The sequence below is a fragment of the Astatotilapia calliptera genome, chromosome 2 (genome assembly GCF_964374335.1).
Source record: "Astatotilapia calliptera chromosome 2, fAstCal68.1, whole genome shotgun sequence".
NCBI classification, from domain to species: Eukaryota; Metazoa; Chordata; class Actinopteri; order Cichliformes; family Cichlidae; genus Astatotilapia; species Astatotilapia calliptera.
Window position 1 is genome coordinate 34,176,134 of NC_137423.1, and position 18,334 is coordinate 34,194,467.

At 39.4% G+C, this 18,334-nt stretch overlaps 1 protein-coding gene across 1 annotated transcript in view; it reads right to left on the bottom strand.

The window, feature by feature from the left end:
* Window positions 1–18,334, bottom strand: part of mrpl11 (mitochondrial ribosomal protein L11) — a 58,539-nt gene that overhangs the window by 32,488 nt on the left and 7,717 nt on the right. Inside the window, exon 2 of the mRNA XM_026144283.2 lies at window positions 6,263–6,441. Within this exon, the coding sequence (XP_026000068.2) occupies window positions 6,263–6,385 (123 nt within the window). The 5' untranslated portion in view covers window positions 6,386–6,441. The remainder of the gene's footprint in view (window positions 1–6,262; window positions 6,442–18,334) is intronic.

Sequence of the window (18,334 nt, forward strand, 5' to 3'; positions counted from 1 at the left end):
ACATGGCAGCATTTAGGGCGCGTAGACACGGTGAAGACAAAGTTCAAACTTAACGTCAGAATTGGCAAGACTGGTCACTAAAGTGATTTTGAACATGGCATGGCTGTAAATGGCAAAAAGGTTGTTCTGAGTACTTCAGAAACTTCTGATCTACTGGGATTTTCCCACACAGCTATCTCTAGGGTTTACAGAGAGGTCTGAAAAAGGGAAAATATCCACTGAACACTTGTCATTGTCAGAGGTCAGAGGAGTATGGCTAGACTGTTTGCAGCTTGTAGAAAGGCAGTAGTAACTCATAACCCCAAGTTACAACCAAACTATGCAGAAGAGCATCAAATGCACAAAACATTGAACCTTGAAGCACAAGAGCTACAGCAGCAGAAGACCACACCCATCAGCTATGAACAGGAAACTGAGGCTTCAATTCACACAGACTCACCAAAAGTGGACAAATGATTGGAAAAAGGTTTCCAGGTCAGATGAGTCTATTTCTTATTCTAGATTTAGGGGCGTGGTTATTTTCATTGACGGATGAGTGAGACTCCAGGACCGTAATGTTCAGTTGTTCAGGTACATAGTTTTTGTTTTAAGCCCAAATTAAGTAGCCAAAATTAGCACCCCATTTAATATCATAAAGATTTACATATGACCCTTCTTAGCAAAGTAAAGTGGTTTTCTACCATTAGCTGATAAGTTCCCAGGTCAACCGTGCTGCTGTGTAAATATAGACTAGCTCCAATTATACCAGGATAGCCGGACCAAAAATGCACCATACAAGGCTTCAAAATTGCAATCCAAAAACCTGTTGATGGCATCAATTTACATTATATTCATCTATCCATTGTCTTCCACCTATCCAATTCAAGGTCATGGGGGGCTGGAGGTTAACACAGTGCTCATGCAGTGAGAGGCAGAGTCTATCACAGTCTAACACAGAGTGGCAGACAACCATTTACATCTATATCAATTTATAAATTACCAGTAAATCTAACATGCATGTCTTTGGATGGTGGCAGGAAGCTGGGGTATCCATGCAAATATGGGAAGAAAATCAATTCCCACACAGAAAGACCCCAATACTGGATTCCAGTCCAGTACCCTCCTGCTGTTCCTGCACCAAAGTACTATTTCCAGAAACAGCACAACAAAAGCTAGATCCATTTTGTTACCAAGTTACCATACTTTGCAGCCTTAAAATAAATTAATAAATTAACAAAAACTGTAGGTGTTGTATTTTTATAACAGTTGAGTTATAAACAGTCACTGGAGCTCACTGTATCCTATCTGATGACACTGTACGTTGTGTGAGATTAAGGTATTGATTCAGTATATAATATACAGATATATAACCTTGAATCCTAAATAGAACTACATTTGTCTCATGTTGCAGCTACTGTGTATTTATACTGCAACCATGAAATCAAAACCTTTAAATGTGGAGGTTAAAAAGAAAGCTTTAAAAATAAAAACCAAGTGTGGTGTGAGAAAGTAAGAAAATCTCAAATTAATCGCATAAAATAGACTCAGTGGAGTCTCGTATGCATTATTTAACACAGTTCGTGCTCAAACAGAATATTCTGACAAGATACAGCGAGGAACAAGTGTTCAAAGGTGAAACAGGCCATACAAACAAAGACAGGCAGAGAAGACGAAACTGCATACTTGGTGAGGCTGGTAAAGAAACCACTATTCTTAGTTTCGGCGTCAGAGTGAGGTTTCAAAAATCCAAGCATCTTTAAAGGTAGCAAATTTGAACCGTAACATCTTTGGGAAAGGAAACAGTGCTTTCAGGGAGAAGAAAACTTAAAAAAAATAATATATATATATATATATATATATATATATATATATATATATATATATAAAAATGCCATTTTCCCCAGTGATGCAGATACATCAATACTCACGTTACTCTGACAAGAAGATGTTAGAGAGGAGGATGATTGCTCATAAATACATGATTGCTATTGTTTGAGTCTTTATGCATGTCTGATGGTTAGCTGCCAGTAAAAATATGTCAACTGTCAGTCACAAACACGGATCTTTCTATTAAAAAAAACAAAAGGAGTTTCAAATCAAATGCTTCAAATTTATAATGTCTCATGTTAGACACAAAATTAGACAGAAAGCTGTAAAGGTTCATTTTCAATTAACCTTTGAAGCTCCCAAATTGCTCTAAATGTGCCAGATGTAAAATCTCAATGACCTTTAGAGTTGACTGACAGCCAGAGCGAGTTTCTTAATTCGCAGCTTTAGCTCAGGGGAACTCAGGGTCTCCAGTGTAGCTGCAGGGGAAGGAAGCTTTAAATATAATCGGTAAAAATCTTAAAATCAATTATACATCTAACTGGTAAACAGCAAAGAGAGGATAAAACTGGGTTTTCCCAGTCTCTCTTACACATGGTAGCAGTTCAATTTTGGCTTCTATATTTCTGAGCAGATGATAAAAGATGGTAGATGAAAGCAGAGATCCTGTGGCTCCAGGGTGCAGTGGTTAACATATGTGCCTTACATGCGAAAGCACTCCGGTTCAAGGAGACACAAACCCTTCCTCAGGAGGTCAGAAGCCCGAGCACTCCTTGTGCCAGATCAATGTTTGTGACTTGTGCCAGTCCCAAATGCACAGAAATGGAAGGGTTGTGTCAGGAAAGGCATCTGGTGCAAAATCTGTGTCAAGTCAAATATATGGATCCAGCCACTGTGCCAACCACTTGCACAATGAGAGAGCAGCGGAAAGTGCTCTCAGATGAAAGCATAGATCCACCACTTACTTTATTTTTGGACAGAAAGAATACAATTGTTTGTTTTCCAGAAGGAATCATCATTGCTGTACTACAAAAATGAAGCATATTTTCTAAAATCTGTATTAACATCTTAACGTGACGATTATCAGCTCTCGAGTTTATATATCTAAACCTAAGCAAACAGTTGCTTATTTACACAACCCACAGATAAGGATATAAATAGCATTCATTTGGAGTTGGAGTTTTTAAAAATCCAATATTCCTTCTGGCCATTCAGTTGTACATGCTTTAAAAAGTTCACGAGCAAACTGTGCCAACTGTTTCTGTTTGGTGCTGAGGAGGCAGTGTGCAGCACTGTTTTTTAAATCAATTATGGGACTGTAAAACACCACTATAAGAGCAGCAAAACTAAATCAAGGCCAGAAGCAATGACTTTAACAATGCCGAGTTTCTCTGTAGAGCCGAGAAGCCCTGAAGCCGGAAACAAGTTTTATTCCACTAAATCATGTGAGCTGTTATTGCGGGTTTAAGACAGTCCTTCCTTTTCATTTCTAAAATCGAGTAACTGAAAAACTCACTAGACTGTAGGGGAGAAAAAATTCTGTCATCTGCATAGAAACAATACAGATATTATGTTGGAAGGAAATTCTCATTAGCTTATTAATACAGATATCTAATCACATGACATGTCAAAGGTTAGTGGGAGTGATCTCTGCCTACACAGATTACTAGAGCTACCCTCGGAAAAGCTGATGGTCATTAAGTCACGACTTTATTCATATATACTGATGTGTCGTTAAGACTAAAGGGGTCAAGTGTCATATGTAAGGGAGAAAAAGTTAAACATGTAGACATGGTCAAGACAACCTGCCGAAATCTAAGTGACTTTGTACATGGCGTGGTTGTTGGTGCCAGACAGGTTCGTCTGAGTATTTCAGAATACCGCAATTTTCCCACAAAACCATCTCTACAGTTTACAGAGAATGGTCTGAAAAAGAGAAAATATCCAGTGAACAGCAATTGTGGGTAAAATGCATTGTTGAGGCCGGAGGAGAATGGCCAGACTGCTTCAAGATAACAGGAAAGAAACAGTGTCTTCAAATAACCATTTGTTACAAAGTCTCTGAACGCACAACACAAGCAGACGAGCTACAGCAGCAGAAGAGCGCAGAGGGTGTCAACCCAGTAACTAAGAACAGAAAACTGAGGCTAGACTTCGCAGGGGTTCACCAATACTAGACAATACAAGGCTTGAAAATCATCGCCTGGTCTGACGAGTTACAATTTCTGTGTCAGAATTCGACATAAACAGCGTGAAAGCAAGGATCCATCCTGGCTTGCATCAATGGTTCAGGCAAGTAGAGATTTAATACCAAATGAGCATCATTTAAATGTACAGTATTGTTCCTGACCATATCCATCCCTTTATATCCAGGGTGTACACATCTTCTGATGGCTGCTTCCAACACGATAACGCACCATGTCAGAAAGGTCGTGCCATATCAAAATCAGATCTCAATCAAGTAGAGCACGTTTGGGGTGTGAATGGGAGATTCATATCCAGCCAAAAAAAAAAAAAATGCAGCAACTGTGTGCTTTGCTACATGAAAATCTATAAGAAAAACACTGACCAATGTTTTTTTCTCAGTGATCAAAACGCTACTGCATCAACATCAAAAATCTAGCATTCAAGCTGTGTAATAGGATTGTATATTTTAATCAAACACATAAAGTGTGAGATCAGGATGCCAAAATGTTAAAAGTTTTGGCTTTTTAGCGTAAAAACAATTTTATCAATTAAATTAAATTTTATTCATATAGCGCCAAATTGCAACAACCGTTGCCTTAAGGTTACTTATATTGTAAGGCAAAAACCCTACATTATCACAAAGAAAGCAGAGAAAACCCCAACAATCATATGAGCCCCTATGAGCACGCGCTTTGGCGACAGTGGGAGGGAAAAACAGCCTTTATACAGGAAGAAACCTCCAGCAGAACCAGGCTCAGGGAGGGGCAGCCATCTGCCACGACTGGTTGGGGTTGGGGGAGGAAGACACAACATTTTTGTTAGTGTGTTGTCATTATCTTTGCGGATCAAGTTAGCTTATTTTATTATTAAATAGGAGAAAATATTTGTCATAGAGAAAAGTGTTTAAAATGATCTAAAATCTTTGGGGTTTAAGCCCCAAATGTAAGTCCTGGCCTGTCATAGAGACCAGGTTAAGTTAAGCTATTCGTTACTAACCCTGGTAAGTAAATGAATGACCTGCATTTAAGCTATTAGAAGCAGTGCGCAGCCACCAGATTTTTATGTTGTGGTTAATGTTGTTCAACTGGTGACAACAGAATATAGAAGAGCTACAGTAATGGTGCAGCTATTGATGATGTCATCTAAGAGAAATACGATATTTTCGATTGATTTCACTTATAAAGCTACCTTCCGTGATATTATAAATCATGTGGCGCTCGCTTTTCTGGCAATTATGCACATTTTTCCATTCTCTTGTCTGAGTGTCGTCATTATGTCACGGAGATGGATTAGCTGTGAGAACTGATCTGGTTTCCAAGTGTGCAACAGCATCCACGGCTGATGAGTACTGTCCATTAAAGAGGCTAACTGAACCATTTGTATGTAGAGAATGAGCCTTTGGGTTGCTTTCTTTCTATCTCTCAAAGGACAATTAAACTTTAATTCCTCAATGGCTATTAAAGCTGCAGCAGATAGAACCTTTTATGGCATAAAATAAAATCTAAACTTTACAAGAAAAATTCAACGCAGATGCAATTTTGTGATCAGAAACAAAGAGGAGGTTAATGAACAGAGCATCAGCAGTGAATGGCCAAGTAAATTCTGCCTCTGCTATTCTGACCCGCTCTCTTCACTTTGATCATTGCTCATTGCTCGAGGACTGCTGACTTATTTTATTATTGTACCGGCCAATTCATAAATTTTTCTAGTCAGAATTGGCATCAGTGGGGAAAAAGTTGTAGTGGTGCATCCCCGAGCAATAAAAAACAAGACTACCTCAGCTGTCTCTGTGGAGCAATTGAAGCAGAAAGAAGTACAGAAGAATTTAAGACAAAACCTTCGCAGGTTCAATCCCTTTTCATCAGCCGGCTTGTAAAGAGTGAGGCTAATGTATATGGACAGGTGCTGCTGTGGGTGGAGGTGTTGGTGTGTTTGGCCTGAAAACTGTGAGAAAATAGTTGCAGACTGAGGCAGTGTGTGGCACCCACCTGCACAATAGAGCTGTGCGACTAGAATAAGAATGGGAATATGAATAGGGAGGAGAAGGAGGTGGAGGTGGGGATGTACGATGAGGTGACTGAGGGCAGAGAGGCAACTATGTGACTGGCAAAGTGAAAATAGGAAAGGATCGGGTTGCTTTGCGGTTAATGAGTGCTGTGTTCAGAAGGTCGGTTGATAAAATGAAGCACTGCTCCTTCAATTAAGTTAATACTTGTGATTACTCAGAGCGAACAGATAGAACAAGAAGTGAAATCAGGAGTAATTTTACCTGTCCCAGAATGGGGCCTAGCGGAGGTCCAGGGGCAGCCTGTCCTGACCTCACTATAGCCCGGATTACATTGCCTGTATCCAATTTCTTCACGGCCTTGGCTGCTTTGGAGATCTTTGACATCCTGGTCTGTCTGGAAAGTCTTAAATCTTCCTCCAAGTCAACTGAGAATCCATCCACTGAAAATGCACAAGAAAAACAAACAAATTAGGTTTTTCGAGCATATACAACAGCAACAAATCATTCACACGCCAGGCTCATTAAAACATCATACACCCAAGTCGATACGAATACCCAGAGGCAAAACCCGAGCCTTTCCCTTCTGCAGCAGGCGAGTAATTAAAAAAATCTTTGCCTTCGATCGGCTCAGTTAGAGCCACTTTCCTGGAGGTGTTTGCAGTGTGGATCAGCAGCTGAGTGAGATGCCTGCCACGTTGGAGAGCCTAAGAACTAGCAGGATTTAAACTTCACTAAGAAGAAAAAAGAAAAAATCATGGAGTGCATGCCAAAAACTCCTCCATCGCCTCACTTCTGTTTGAGACTTAACTGTCTGTGCTCCGTCAAAGCTTCCCCTGCATCTGTAGAGGTCAAGGATAGAAGAGGGATGTGTATTCATAAAAATACACTGAGAAGGTGCGGATGTGTCACCGCCTCGTACGAATGCAAAGAGGGGTCGGCTCTCTTCATTCCACCTTAAAATGCATTTGCCAAATCAGGAGACAATTAGCAGAGTGGGAAGAATGGCCTGAACTCCTGGCCTTTCTCTGGGGAAGCAAAAGACATAAAAGGAGTCTTATAATCCCCTGCTGGAATAAAAGTGATACTGACACAGCTGTAGGGGGGGGAAAAAGGAGGGGGGGGGGTTGGGGGGAGATCATTGACTGGAGCCAAGGGACAAATACAAGTTTTAAAGTTGAGACTTGTGATTCAGGGGAACCCTGCATTCAATAAAAATAAGTACTTGAGGGGAGGGAAGGGGTCCAGCAATGATTCATTGTAGGCAACAGAGGGTATCCAATTAGATCAACAGAAAAGACAGTACCAGAAAGATATATGGGACCTCACGCTGCTTCAGAGCAACAAACAGTGGGAAGCTACACCCAAGAAAAGTTGCGATTCTGTGTGGATTGCTGATTATCCAGCAGCCGTTAAAGTGCAGCCACTGTGAGGCAATATTTGTAAGGGCATTAAGGTTATACGCACGCTGCAGAAAGAGTCCCAAATAGAATCCATTTAGTCTGGATTCCCTGAATAGCTGTCTTTACAATGTGACTCACATACGCTGCTACTTTTCTGAGGTCAATTTCACAGTACTCACCTAATGTGCTCAGCTACTTCATTGTAGAAAATTGTTGGCAGTCAGATCAATTTTGGAGGCAGTTACAAATGCAGAGAACCAGTATGCATTAAATCTGAAGTGAGAAAAGCCACTTCTGTTATCAAACAATGACTCATGAAAAAGTCATGAATGCTTAACTGGCAAGCTTAGCTAAATAACTCAAACATCAATTTGACAGAGGGGGAAAAAAAACACAGTAACTGACCAATAAAATGACACACTGCACCATCCACAGAGAGTGAGGCTTAACAGTGTGGTGAGGGTTGCTGTTCCTAAACAGTTAGGGCCAGCATCACATGTTGGGTTTAATTCCAATTTGGAGCAAAGGGAATAACGCCTCTACGAGCGGGGAAATGACAACGTCATGCTTTAATGCACCGCAACTCCAATCTCTGTTGGAGTATGAATAATAAAACTGCAGTTCCCTCGCAAAATGAAATCACTCATCACAAGGCCAAGCAGTGAACGCTGGAGAAGAACTGACCTACATAAGGCAACAAAACTGCACTGACTGTGCGTTTCATCCAGCACAATTTACATTAGAGTCAAGGAATGAAGCTGCATTAACAGCGCAGAAGCAGGAAAACATGGTTCAAGGCTGCATGAAAAGCCTCAATCAGAGCTAGCTTAATGCTTTTGCTGTGAATAATCAAATCAAAGCCAAAGTAATCTGAAAGGAAAAGACACAATTTTGAGCTGCTCTTTAGGCGGAATATTACATTCCTACGGCAATTACTGGCAACAGCTTCGTTGATAACAAGGAGTAGACAGAAAGAGCAATTTGTTTGGGCCGCGTAGAGTTACTGCGTGAGAGCACTTTGTTAAAACATGCTTGATAAATGACGGGCCACAAACCCAGCATTTAAATTACCGCCTAATAGAAGAAGGTGAGGTGAGCTATAATAAAGCACAAACCGAAGCAAATCTGGGACAATACTCCAAATTGCCACTTCGACTCAAATTCATAGCTCAGTCGCAAAGGTATTCCACGTGAACGTGAAAACAAGTCTCTAATCGTCGACTCGTACACTCGGGCTTAATAAAACAGCCACGGTGACCAAAATCAGAACTCTAAAAATAATACTTCCAAGAAAATCTGGAAGTTTTCCAGCTCCCCCGCCGCCTGTCGAATAAACTACCACTGATCGAGGGGAGGCATCTTTGACAGAAGTAAACATGTCAATAAAACTGAGCACGCTGGAGGAAAAGCTCGAGAAAAATTCCACCTGTCATGATAATATGCAGGTCTACACAGACTGTTGTCAAAAGATCATCTGAAACCAGACTCCTATATTATATCACCTGCCCATTAATATGCCTGCGAAATTTCTACAGGCTATCACAGAGCAGTATCAGCAGCTTCTGTTTTGTGTTTCAGCATAATTAAAAGTGACTCAATTTCAAGGGTAACACTGACTTTGATTAAAGAAATTAATCAACTTGGTATTAAAAATGTGGGCTTAATTGCACGGGCGAAGCCCACCGCTGTTTGTTGTTTAGGCTATTAGGTTCTCTTTAGTCTTAATTAGGAGGCAAGCCAAACTGTAGTCAACATCAATGAGGCTTCTAAATCTGTTATTTATTTACAAGTGAAGGTTACGGGTATTGATTTTCTATAAAATGACAGTCTTGAAAAATGGACAAAATGGTCTCGAAGCAGTGTGTTTAGTTTGAAAGTGAATGCTCAATATAAATGACACAGACATTGTATCAGCCTGGAGGAAATTATGTCTTTTTCTTCTTCTCTCTACATCTTTTAAATCTTTTAGTTGCACTCTGATGAAATAAAAGCTGAACAGTAATTCATTTCTCAGTAGGATCTGGTTTCGTACCTGGAACAACACCTAATCAAGAGCAGTTCAATAACCTTTGTTGCACATTATCTGCCTTCCCGTCTTCATATCTCCGCAAAATTAAAACTAACTAAAAGAAGTTGGGGGAGAAAAGAACAATTTCCCAGCTGCACAGATTGAGTTTCAAATGAATGAATAGCTCAACAAAAGAAGCATAGCGACATAGATTCAAGTGTAAGTGTGTGTTAAAATAAAAACTGTGCCTCACTGAAGGCTTTTCCCATTTTATTTCTATCAGAGCACCTTTATGCGGTTGGTTTATTATTCTCAACAGCTTTTCCCTCTGTAGGCCTGCGGGAACTCATGCACACCAGACTACAGCTTTTATTAATGACTTGTGCTTGCCAAGGTTTAGTACTAACTAGAGCCTGACCAATGCTGGATTTTTAAGGCAGGTGCTGGTAGCAATTTGTAGTGAGTGCAAAATATGAATCTATTGGCCAATAGTCATATAAATATAAATATATTTCAGGATGGTGGTACTTATGAGCCTTATCGGTGATGAGGAGTAACCATTCCTCCTAACAAAGCTGTTTCAGTTCATTCAGTTCAGTTCAGCCTCGGTCGTTGTGTCCTTGGGCAAGGACCTTCACCTACCGCCTACTGGTGTTGGCCAGAAGGGCCGATAGCGCGATCAAATTTCTCTTTGAGTGATTTTACAGCTCACTGCAGGTCAAAGAGTCAGGGCTCTGGCTCGGCCCTTTCAAATTTTATTCGCATTTTAACGATTCAATTGTTGATTTACTTGCGTGCACTGGGTCACTGTTGCATCAGCAAACCCTTCCAAAGCTTCAGGCCATGAACTGTTGCTCTGACATTCTCCTGTAAAATTTGTAAACATATTTTTTAAATTAATTGTTTCTTCAATAATTGCAAGACATGATGATGGGATTTGCAGTTCTGGTTTGTGAGAAATGGCAGCATAGTCAGACCCAGTTCAGACTAACCAATCAAAATTGAAGACCAGTTCCAATGGTCTTCAGCTAACTCTTTGACTTGCAGAGATCACCATAATGAGATATTTCAAAGCCCAACATCAAGACAAATATGGGCAGTCCTATATTTTAGGACTGCCCAAAGCTTAAGCAAAGCTTAAGTTGTTTTGGATTGACATTCAAAAGACATTAAACAGTGTTTTTAAAAAACAAATACCTCTAAACTCTGAAACCATTTACCTTGGTTATGTTCCTTGCTTAATGCTGAGGAGGGATATAAAGTTGTAGGAGTAAAAAGACTATTACTAGAAAATGGCTAAACCCTACCCCATCAACAATAGAAAATTGGCATGATGTAATATTGGAAATATTTAAAGCAGAAAAGTTGACATACTGTTGGAAGACGAGTTGTCTTATACTCATTCACAGGTGAAAAATCTCAGGGTTATGTCAGGTTCGGACTCTTCAAGCGTAAGATCTGAAATGGTGACTTCACATGGATAATAATGATTTTTCTTTGTTGTGTTTGCCAATCCAACAGATAAGAGTATCAGTGGCGTCTTTAAAAGCAATCCTTCTCCCTGCGGTGTTACTCTTTGAATTAGAACCACCCTGGCGACCGTGGTATACATAAACTTGAAAACTTGTCATACTTTTATGCCTGACATTCACCTTAAATAGAGAATGTTTTTTTTAAAAGATCTGATGCTACTCAAACCAATCATGCTTCACAGATGGCACACTGTTTTGGTGTTGCAGAGCTAAAAAATTAACTTTTGCCTCAACAATTCACCGTGGTACATATTTTTCAAACTTGAAGGCTCCTACAAGCTGTGAGATTTCAGCAACCAATCCACACTGCATGACATGGATCTAATAAACGTGGGCGGGCTATCAGGTTTGATGAATGTAAACTGTATGATGATAATACCTCAGGGCTACGACAAACAGTAGCAATGCCTCCACTATTTATTTCCATGCTACTTCCCCCTTGGCACAAAATTAATAACAACTGGAAGAAATGTCACACAAATAAGGTGCTGTGGTCGAGTAATCCTGTGTCCTGTGTTTTCTTGACTTTAATGTAAAAAGTGCACTTGTCAGTCCCGGCTCCAAAGGTTTTGGGACACCATGTACAATGTAATGATCTTCAAAGCCCATAAACCCATATTTTATTCACAATAGAACATAGAAAACGCATAAAATATTTAAAGTGAAACATACTACTATTTCATGAAAAATATTAGCTCTTTCTGAATTTGATGGCAGCAATACGTCTCAAAAAAGTTAACATGGAGTTGGAAATGTAAGTGATATTAAAAAGAAAAAGCTGGAGCATCTTAGAGGAAGTTTCTCAGAAGAAAAGAAGTGCAGCGGTTCATTCATCTGCAAAAACCTGTCAACAAATTGTGGAACAATTTCAGAACAAGTTAATTTGATGTAAAACTGCAAAGAGTTTGACTATTTCATCTACAGCACATCATAATATCAAAAGTTTGAGAGAATCTGAAGAAATCTGTGTATAAGAGAAAAGGCTGAATATTAGTTTGGGAAATCCACCATCTTTGGATCAGGTGGGTTTAAACAGGACTGTTTAAACTGCATTTAAACAGGTACAACTGTATCATGGAAATCGCTACATGAGCACAGGAACGCTTCCAGAAATTGTCATCTGTCAACAAATGCAAAGAAGAACAAGATCCACAAAGGCCACCATCTTCTTTGGGTCAAAGATCCTTTCAAATGGACTGAGGCAAAGTGGGAAACTTATGTGGTCAGACAAATCGTAATTTGAAATTACCTTTGGAAAACATGCTCTGGACTATAGAAGAGTTTTATAATGGGGACATAATCAGCTTTTGCACACCTGGAAAGGCACCATCAGTGATGAAACGTATATACAGGTTTTAGACCAACATATGTTGGTCTATCTAGATGACGTCTTTTTTGGGGAAAGGGCTTACATATCTCAGCAAGACAGAACTATACTGGATACTGCAGCTATTACAACAGCATGGCTTCATAGTAAAATAGCCCAGGTGCTGAACTAGCCTGCCTGCAGTCCAGACCTTTCACCATTTGAAAACAAAATGGAAAAAATAATATGACAAAGAAGGTCCAGGACTGTTAAGCAGATAAAATTCTATATCAGACAAGAAAGGGACAACATTCATCTTCTAAAATCCTGCAGCTGGTCTCCTCAGCTCCCAGATACTTACCTGATGAAAAATATGACTTTATTATCAAGGATTTCAAAGTAATGTATATATAAAGTGAAATGAAATGCTTGTAGCGGTGAGACTAGTTCCTCATCCCATCCACTGATATCTCCCTTTTCCCACTGATCCATTGTAACTCTTGCTTTTATTAAAGCTTCAATGACTGAAGTGAAAAGATCTAATAATAATCCTAAAAGCTGGCAATGCAGCCGCGTCGCCACTGAGGACATAACTAATGCGAACTGAACCTCAAATTCACTTCACTCAATTTTATTTTAGCTCAGAATCTTTATTTGCAGATCATGTTGATTTTATCACAGCATTGTGTTCATACAGTCATGTCAAAAGAAAGTTTTCACAGCACTCTATGCGGTCCAGTGGAAAAAGGAAAAAAAAAACAAAACACAGAAATTACAAGGCTGGGTAGCAGCAAGGTGGTTGTAATCAAATTGACTTGGTTAACAGATCATCAGGATTGCTGGTCTGGAGCATTCAGATATACATTAGTACAATTCCACAATCGTTCTAGGAGTGGATGTTCCACTAAACTCAACCCAAGGTCAGACCATGAAATGCTTAGAGAAAAGCCAACAAACCCAAAAGCTACATCTGAGGTCTACAAGCCTCAGTTAACATGTTAAATATGAAAATGAATGAAAGAACAATTAGAAAAAGACAAAAGAAGGCTTGTCAGGAGAAAGCGTCTTCTCTCTAAAATGAACATGGCAGCATGGTTTAAGTTTGCAAAGCTGCATCTGAACAAACCACAAGATTCCTGGAACAATGTCCTTTGGAAAGATCAGACCAAAGTGGAGATAATAATGCACAGCGCCACATCTGAAAAATTCAAACTTCAGCAAATCAGCACAAACACCACATACCCACTGTCATGCAGACAGTTGTGAGATGGTGATTAGAGGCTGTTTTGCAGCCAGAGTACCTGTACCTTGAAGTCATTGAAAGAGTTCTAGACTCAAATGTGAAGCCATCTGTCTGGCAGATAAAGCTTAGCATCAAAGTTGGGTCATGCAACAGGACAATGATCCCAAACACAGCAGCAAATAGACAACAGAATGGCTGAGTAAGAATCAAGGTGTTGCTATGTCCCAGTCAAAGGCCAGACCACAACCTGATTGAAATGCTGCAGAAGCAATAGTCAAGTTATTGCTGCTAAAGGTAGTCCCACAAGTTACTGACTCATGGGGAGAACTTGGATTTTCATCAAAGAGTCCTGTAAAACCAGAGGTTTTTACCTTGTTAAAGGTTCAAAACATATCATCATGTTATCACATGAAACTGAAAATAAACTGTTGTTTAACATTTTTCTGTTATGTTTATGGTTTGTTTTTAATGATTGTCAGAAGGTGCAACACTATGGGTTGTAGGATGATATTTAACTCATTTCCTTTTATAAAAGAACGATTGAAAGTTTCAGAGTTTGCTTGGAAACACTCCCTGTGTGACGTTCAACCACTGTTCAAGAGACCTAACCAAAGACATCACCACAGTTATTTAAAACTGGTAATCTTTCATCTAGAGCAGCCCAAATAATCTACACCTAGTTGAAGACATGCCTCAGTGTTTTATTTTGTTTTTTCCAGCAACTAAGGTCAAATTATGGCTGATGGGAAACTTGTATGTGAACTTACTGCTCTCATATTTTATCTATAATTTCTACCCATACTGGTGGCATGGCACCTCTTTGAAGGCCTGCCGCTAAATTGTGTACAGATGTTGACGTCGCCCAGATAATGAAGTCTTTGATGATCCTCTGACTTTTCCTGAGGTTGACATTTGTGGTTTTGAAAGAAATGTCGTGACAACTATGGGATGGATTGCCTTGACATTTGATACAAATATCCATTATGCCCACAGGAAAAATCCTAAAGACTTTTGATCTCCTGACTTTTGATGTAGTACAGCGAGGAGGTCAAAACTTTGTACTTCATGAAATATTATATCAGATTTGTTGCCACAAAAGTTGGCGATCCCCTGTATCTGACATTTGAGGTTTTAAGTGAAATGTCATGATGAATACTGACTAGATTGTCCTAAAAATTGGCACTAAAATTGGTACTCTAACACAATGAATTGTGTAACCCAGGAAATTAAAGACATCACCCTCAGCTACACAGCTCATTTGGGTATTCTTTGCATGGTAAAACACTAATTAAAATGATAAACATTATACCTGCTAAACACCATCTATTAAGATCTTTTACCTGCATTTAAACATTGTCATTATCAGCTGATAATTTTATCAATGTCACAACCTTATTTTCTAACTAGCAGAGCTCTTTTTTTCTCTGACTTGATTTGCTTGTGTGTCTCATGTGTTTTGATAACATGGTATCTGCAGCTCGGCTGATAATTCCCAGCCCTAATTAGGAGGATTGTAGTTTAGCAGATTACAATGCGTGATCCATTACTCGATACTTCCTGCCCTGAGAGTATAATCTTGTCACACCCTGACAGAAACTGAAGTATTCTTATTCTGCTCTCATCAGTCAGCCTTAAGAGAAAAAAAAAACAGTTTCTGTTTCCTCGTCTTTAAAAAGATAAAAACCTGCCAGCATCTTTTTCCAAGCAGAAACCATGATTAGTATTCTTTGAAATTCCAAATAAAACAGACCAGGTTCTGTCTTATCTTCTAGGCAGACTTTAAAACACCTCTGACATGTTGTTTTATTCAACTCTTAGTTTGGCAGTCCATCTAGTGGCAACAATCACCTTTACATTTCATATAAGGGAAATTCACAATGAGTCAGTGGTACACGTGCATTTGACTTCTAAGATAACCACTGCCACTGCTACACAACTCTGCTGTCAAACATTTTATTGCATATTAAAGATAAACAGGAGGAAAAGCCCTGGAGACAAGCTGAAGTCCCTGGATACCAGAAGAAAAAAAGCACAAGCATATTACAATTATAATAGCAATTTTATGTTTCTGCTCATCTATGCAGAAAAGTCTGAATTGCATTAGAGCCGCAATAAACGAATGGTGTCCTTGAATGAAAAAAGGCGACAAAATATCTGTTAACAGCAAAACAAACTGCACGGGAAGGTCCTTCACAGCAGGCAGTAAGAAACTCTTGGATACACTATCTGTTTGGATGGCACCGTGCTACGAATTAGAAGCTACAGATTAACTGTAATCGATGGGCTTAATGCAGTGACCAAACAGAACAAATGTACTGGGCTGTGATCATTCACTGTGCCACACAGGACGCTCTCAATAGGATTAAGAGGTAACGTCAGATATAAAGTTATAGAGAGCCAGTCATATGCCAATGCTGTTCCACTAAATTAGTATTCATCCCATCAAACCTCGGCCCTGGAGCTATTGATCGCTGAATGCCAAGTGCTAAAGGCCAGTCAAATAAAAAGAAGAACTCAAGAAGAGTCTGAATGATCCCTCAAGACTGAAAACGGGAACTTGCACTACCTGGTTTAACCCAAATCTGAACCTGCAGGTCTCATCTCTCTGGGCTCTTGGCTGTGCATTTCAGAAATAAACAACTCCTTACTTCCATTTCAGTAAGTAATCAGTTTTACAGAAAATAGCCTTATATAAAACCAAATCTCATTATAAGGTTACAAATATGATGGATACAGGCTGAAAGTGCAGACTTCCAGCTTGGATTGAAGGGGTTCAATGTAAATATTTTATTAAGTGCTGCGGAATTACAGCCAATCCACTGTTTTCTGGACCTGAAATGTAGCTGTACAATTCACTCATAAGTTGTTGTTTTTGTTTGTTTTTTTAGGTGTGAGCTGTGTATATTATTTATTCATAAATTAAAAACCGGTGAACAGTCTGGAGTTGAGCCGTATTTGGATGCTGTGGCTGTAAAACCATAAATGAGATCTTATGGAAGTGACACAGGCCATAATAACAACAACAATAATAGCAACACAAATCAAACAGGGAGGAATATCAACAGATTGGTTCATTGGTTCATCAGATTGGTGAATGAACTCACTGAAAACAACAGCAGTGGATGATCGTGGAATCCTTTCCATGATTTAAAAAAAAATAATGGTTAAAAAAAAAAAAAAAAGAAAAAAAAAAATAAATAAAAAAGTAAAACCCACAGCATCCAGCTTAGTGGAAAAAAAAACACAACTCCCCAGCAGGTAGATATGTCACACCATAATGTAGAGATTACATGGATCTGTGTGGCTTGCAATAGCACGAGGTCATCAGTTTTTATTGATGATGTGACAGGAGACAGATGGATGAATTCTGAAGTGAATAGAGTTACACTTTCTGCTTACACTCGCCCAACAGCAGCAAGGATGCATGGATGGTGTCTCACAGTACAGACTGACAGACTGTGAAGGCTACTAAGGGGTTTCTGAAGGTCAGAATTTCTGCCACGGCTGAGTGAATTACCTCATCTTAACCCGACCCAAAATGAATTTCACTTACTGATGAGAAACTCAAGGCAGAAATACCCACAACAAGAACTGCAGTACAGGCCTGGTAAAGCACCACAAAAGAGAAAACCTTGGCTTCTGACTTCAGACATATCTGCAAAGCATTCCTCTCAAAGTATTAAGCATTAATAAGTAAGTAAATAAATAAATATAGTAATAAGAGTTAATATTTATTGAAAACTATTTTCATTTGCAGGGTTGCTTTTTGACTCCCCAAAAATAGGGGTGGTGCATTAAAAATAATTCTAATACCTCAAAATGGCAAAGAATTTCTTTAATTGTTTGCGTACTTTATACTTTATGCTAATTAATGAATAATTAATAGCTACAAAAAACAATTGCACCAGCATCTAAAAAAATAGGTGGACATAACTGTATATGCTTATTTTGAATTCAGCCATGTGGAGAAATGATAGCCACACTTCTGAACTAATCACAGATAATAAGCTGGATGCTCTTCTTGATTTTCTTGTTTCTCACTTTCCGTCTGTCAGGCTCGGAAAAGGCAGCATTTCTGCTTATTTCTATGTCTTTTTCTTTATGTGATAGAGTTATAGCCGAGCATACACCTCCAGGGTTAAAAAACAGAGCCGACACAGATATGACAAACACTGCAATCTTGAAGCCCGCCGCTTGAGGCTGCAACTTGCTGACCAAGCCAGTTACCCATTTTAAAATTTAATTGAGCTAGGTCCTTCAAACGTGTTTGGTAAATATCTGCTGCTATGACTATGAATATGAACAATCAGGGCTCGCAAAATCGCTAGCCCGACGTCCCGGGGCTAGCGATTTTTCCAGTCGGGCTACCAAAATCTATCTCTGCCCTGCCCGTCGGGCTATTGTAGGAAGGAAAAATATATGTCAATGCTTTTGCATTCTTTCGGAAATGTAGCTGGGTAATTATGTCATTGGCATCGATGAGCCACTGTCAATATGTGACATATTGAAGTCGCGTTTGAATTTGCGCTTGTTTTTTGCTTTCACTTTGCAATCGCGTGAACTGTGTATAGAGAGCGACAGCACTGATTGGTGAGTGACGATCATTTGCGCACGAATTCCTCTGACATCGTCTTATTAATCATTAGCTTACTATGCAAACATGACAAGTGAAATCTCCCGCAGCTTAAACATATGAGAGGTTGATCGCGCAGAGAATCGCTGACCGTTATGTGTGTGTGTGTGTGTGTGTGTGTGTGTGTGTGTGTGTATAAAAGCAGCAGGATATATATTTTAGTTCTGCTGAGCCAAATAAGAGAGGTCAGGGTGAAGAAGTGACAGCCAAA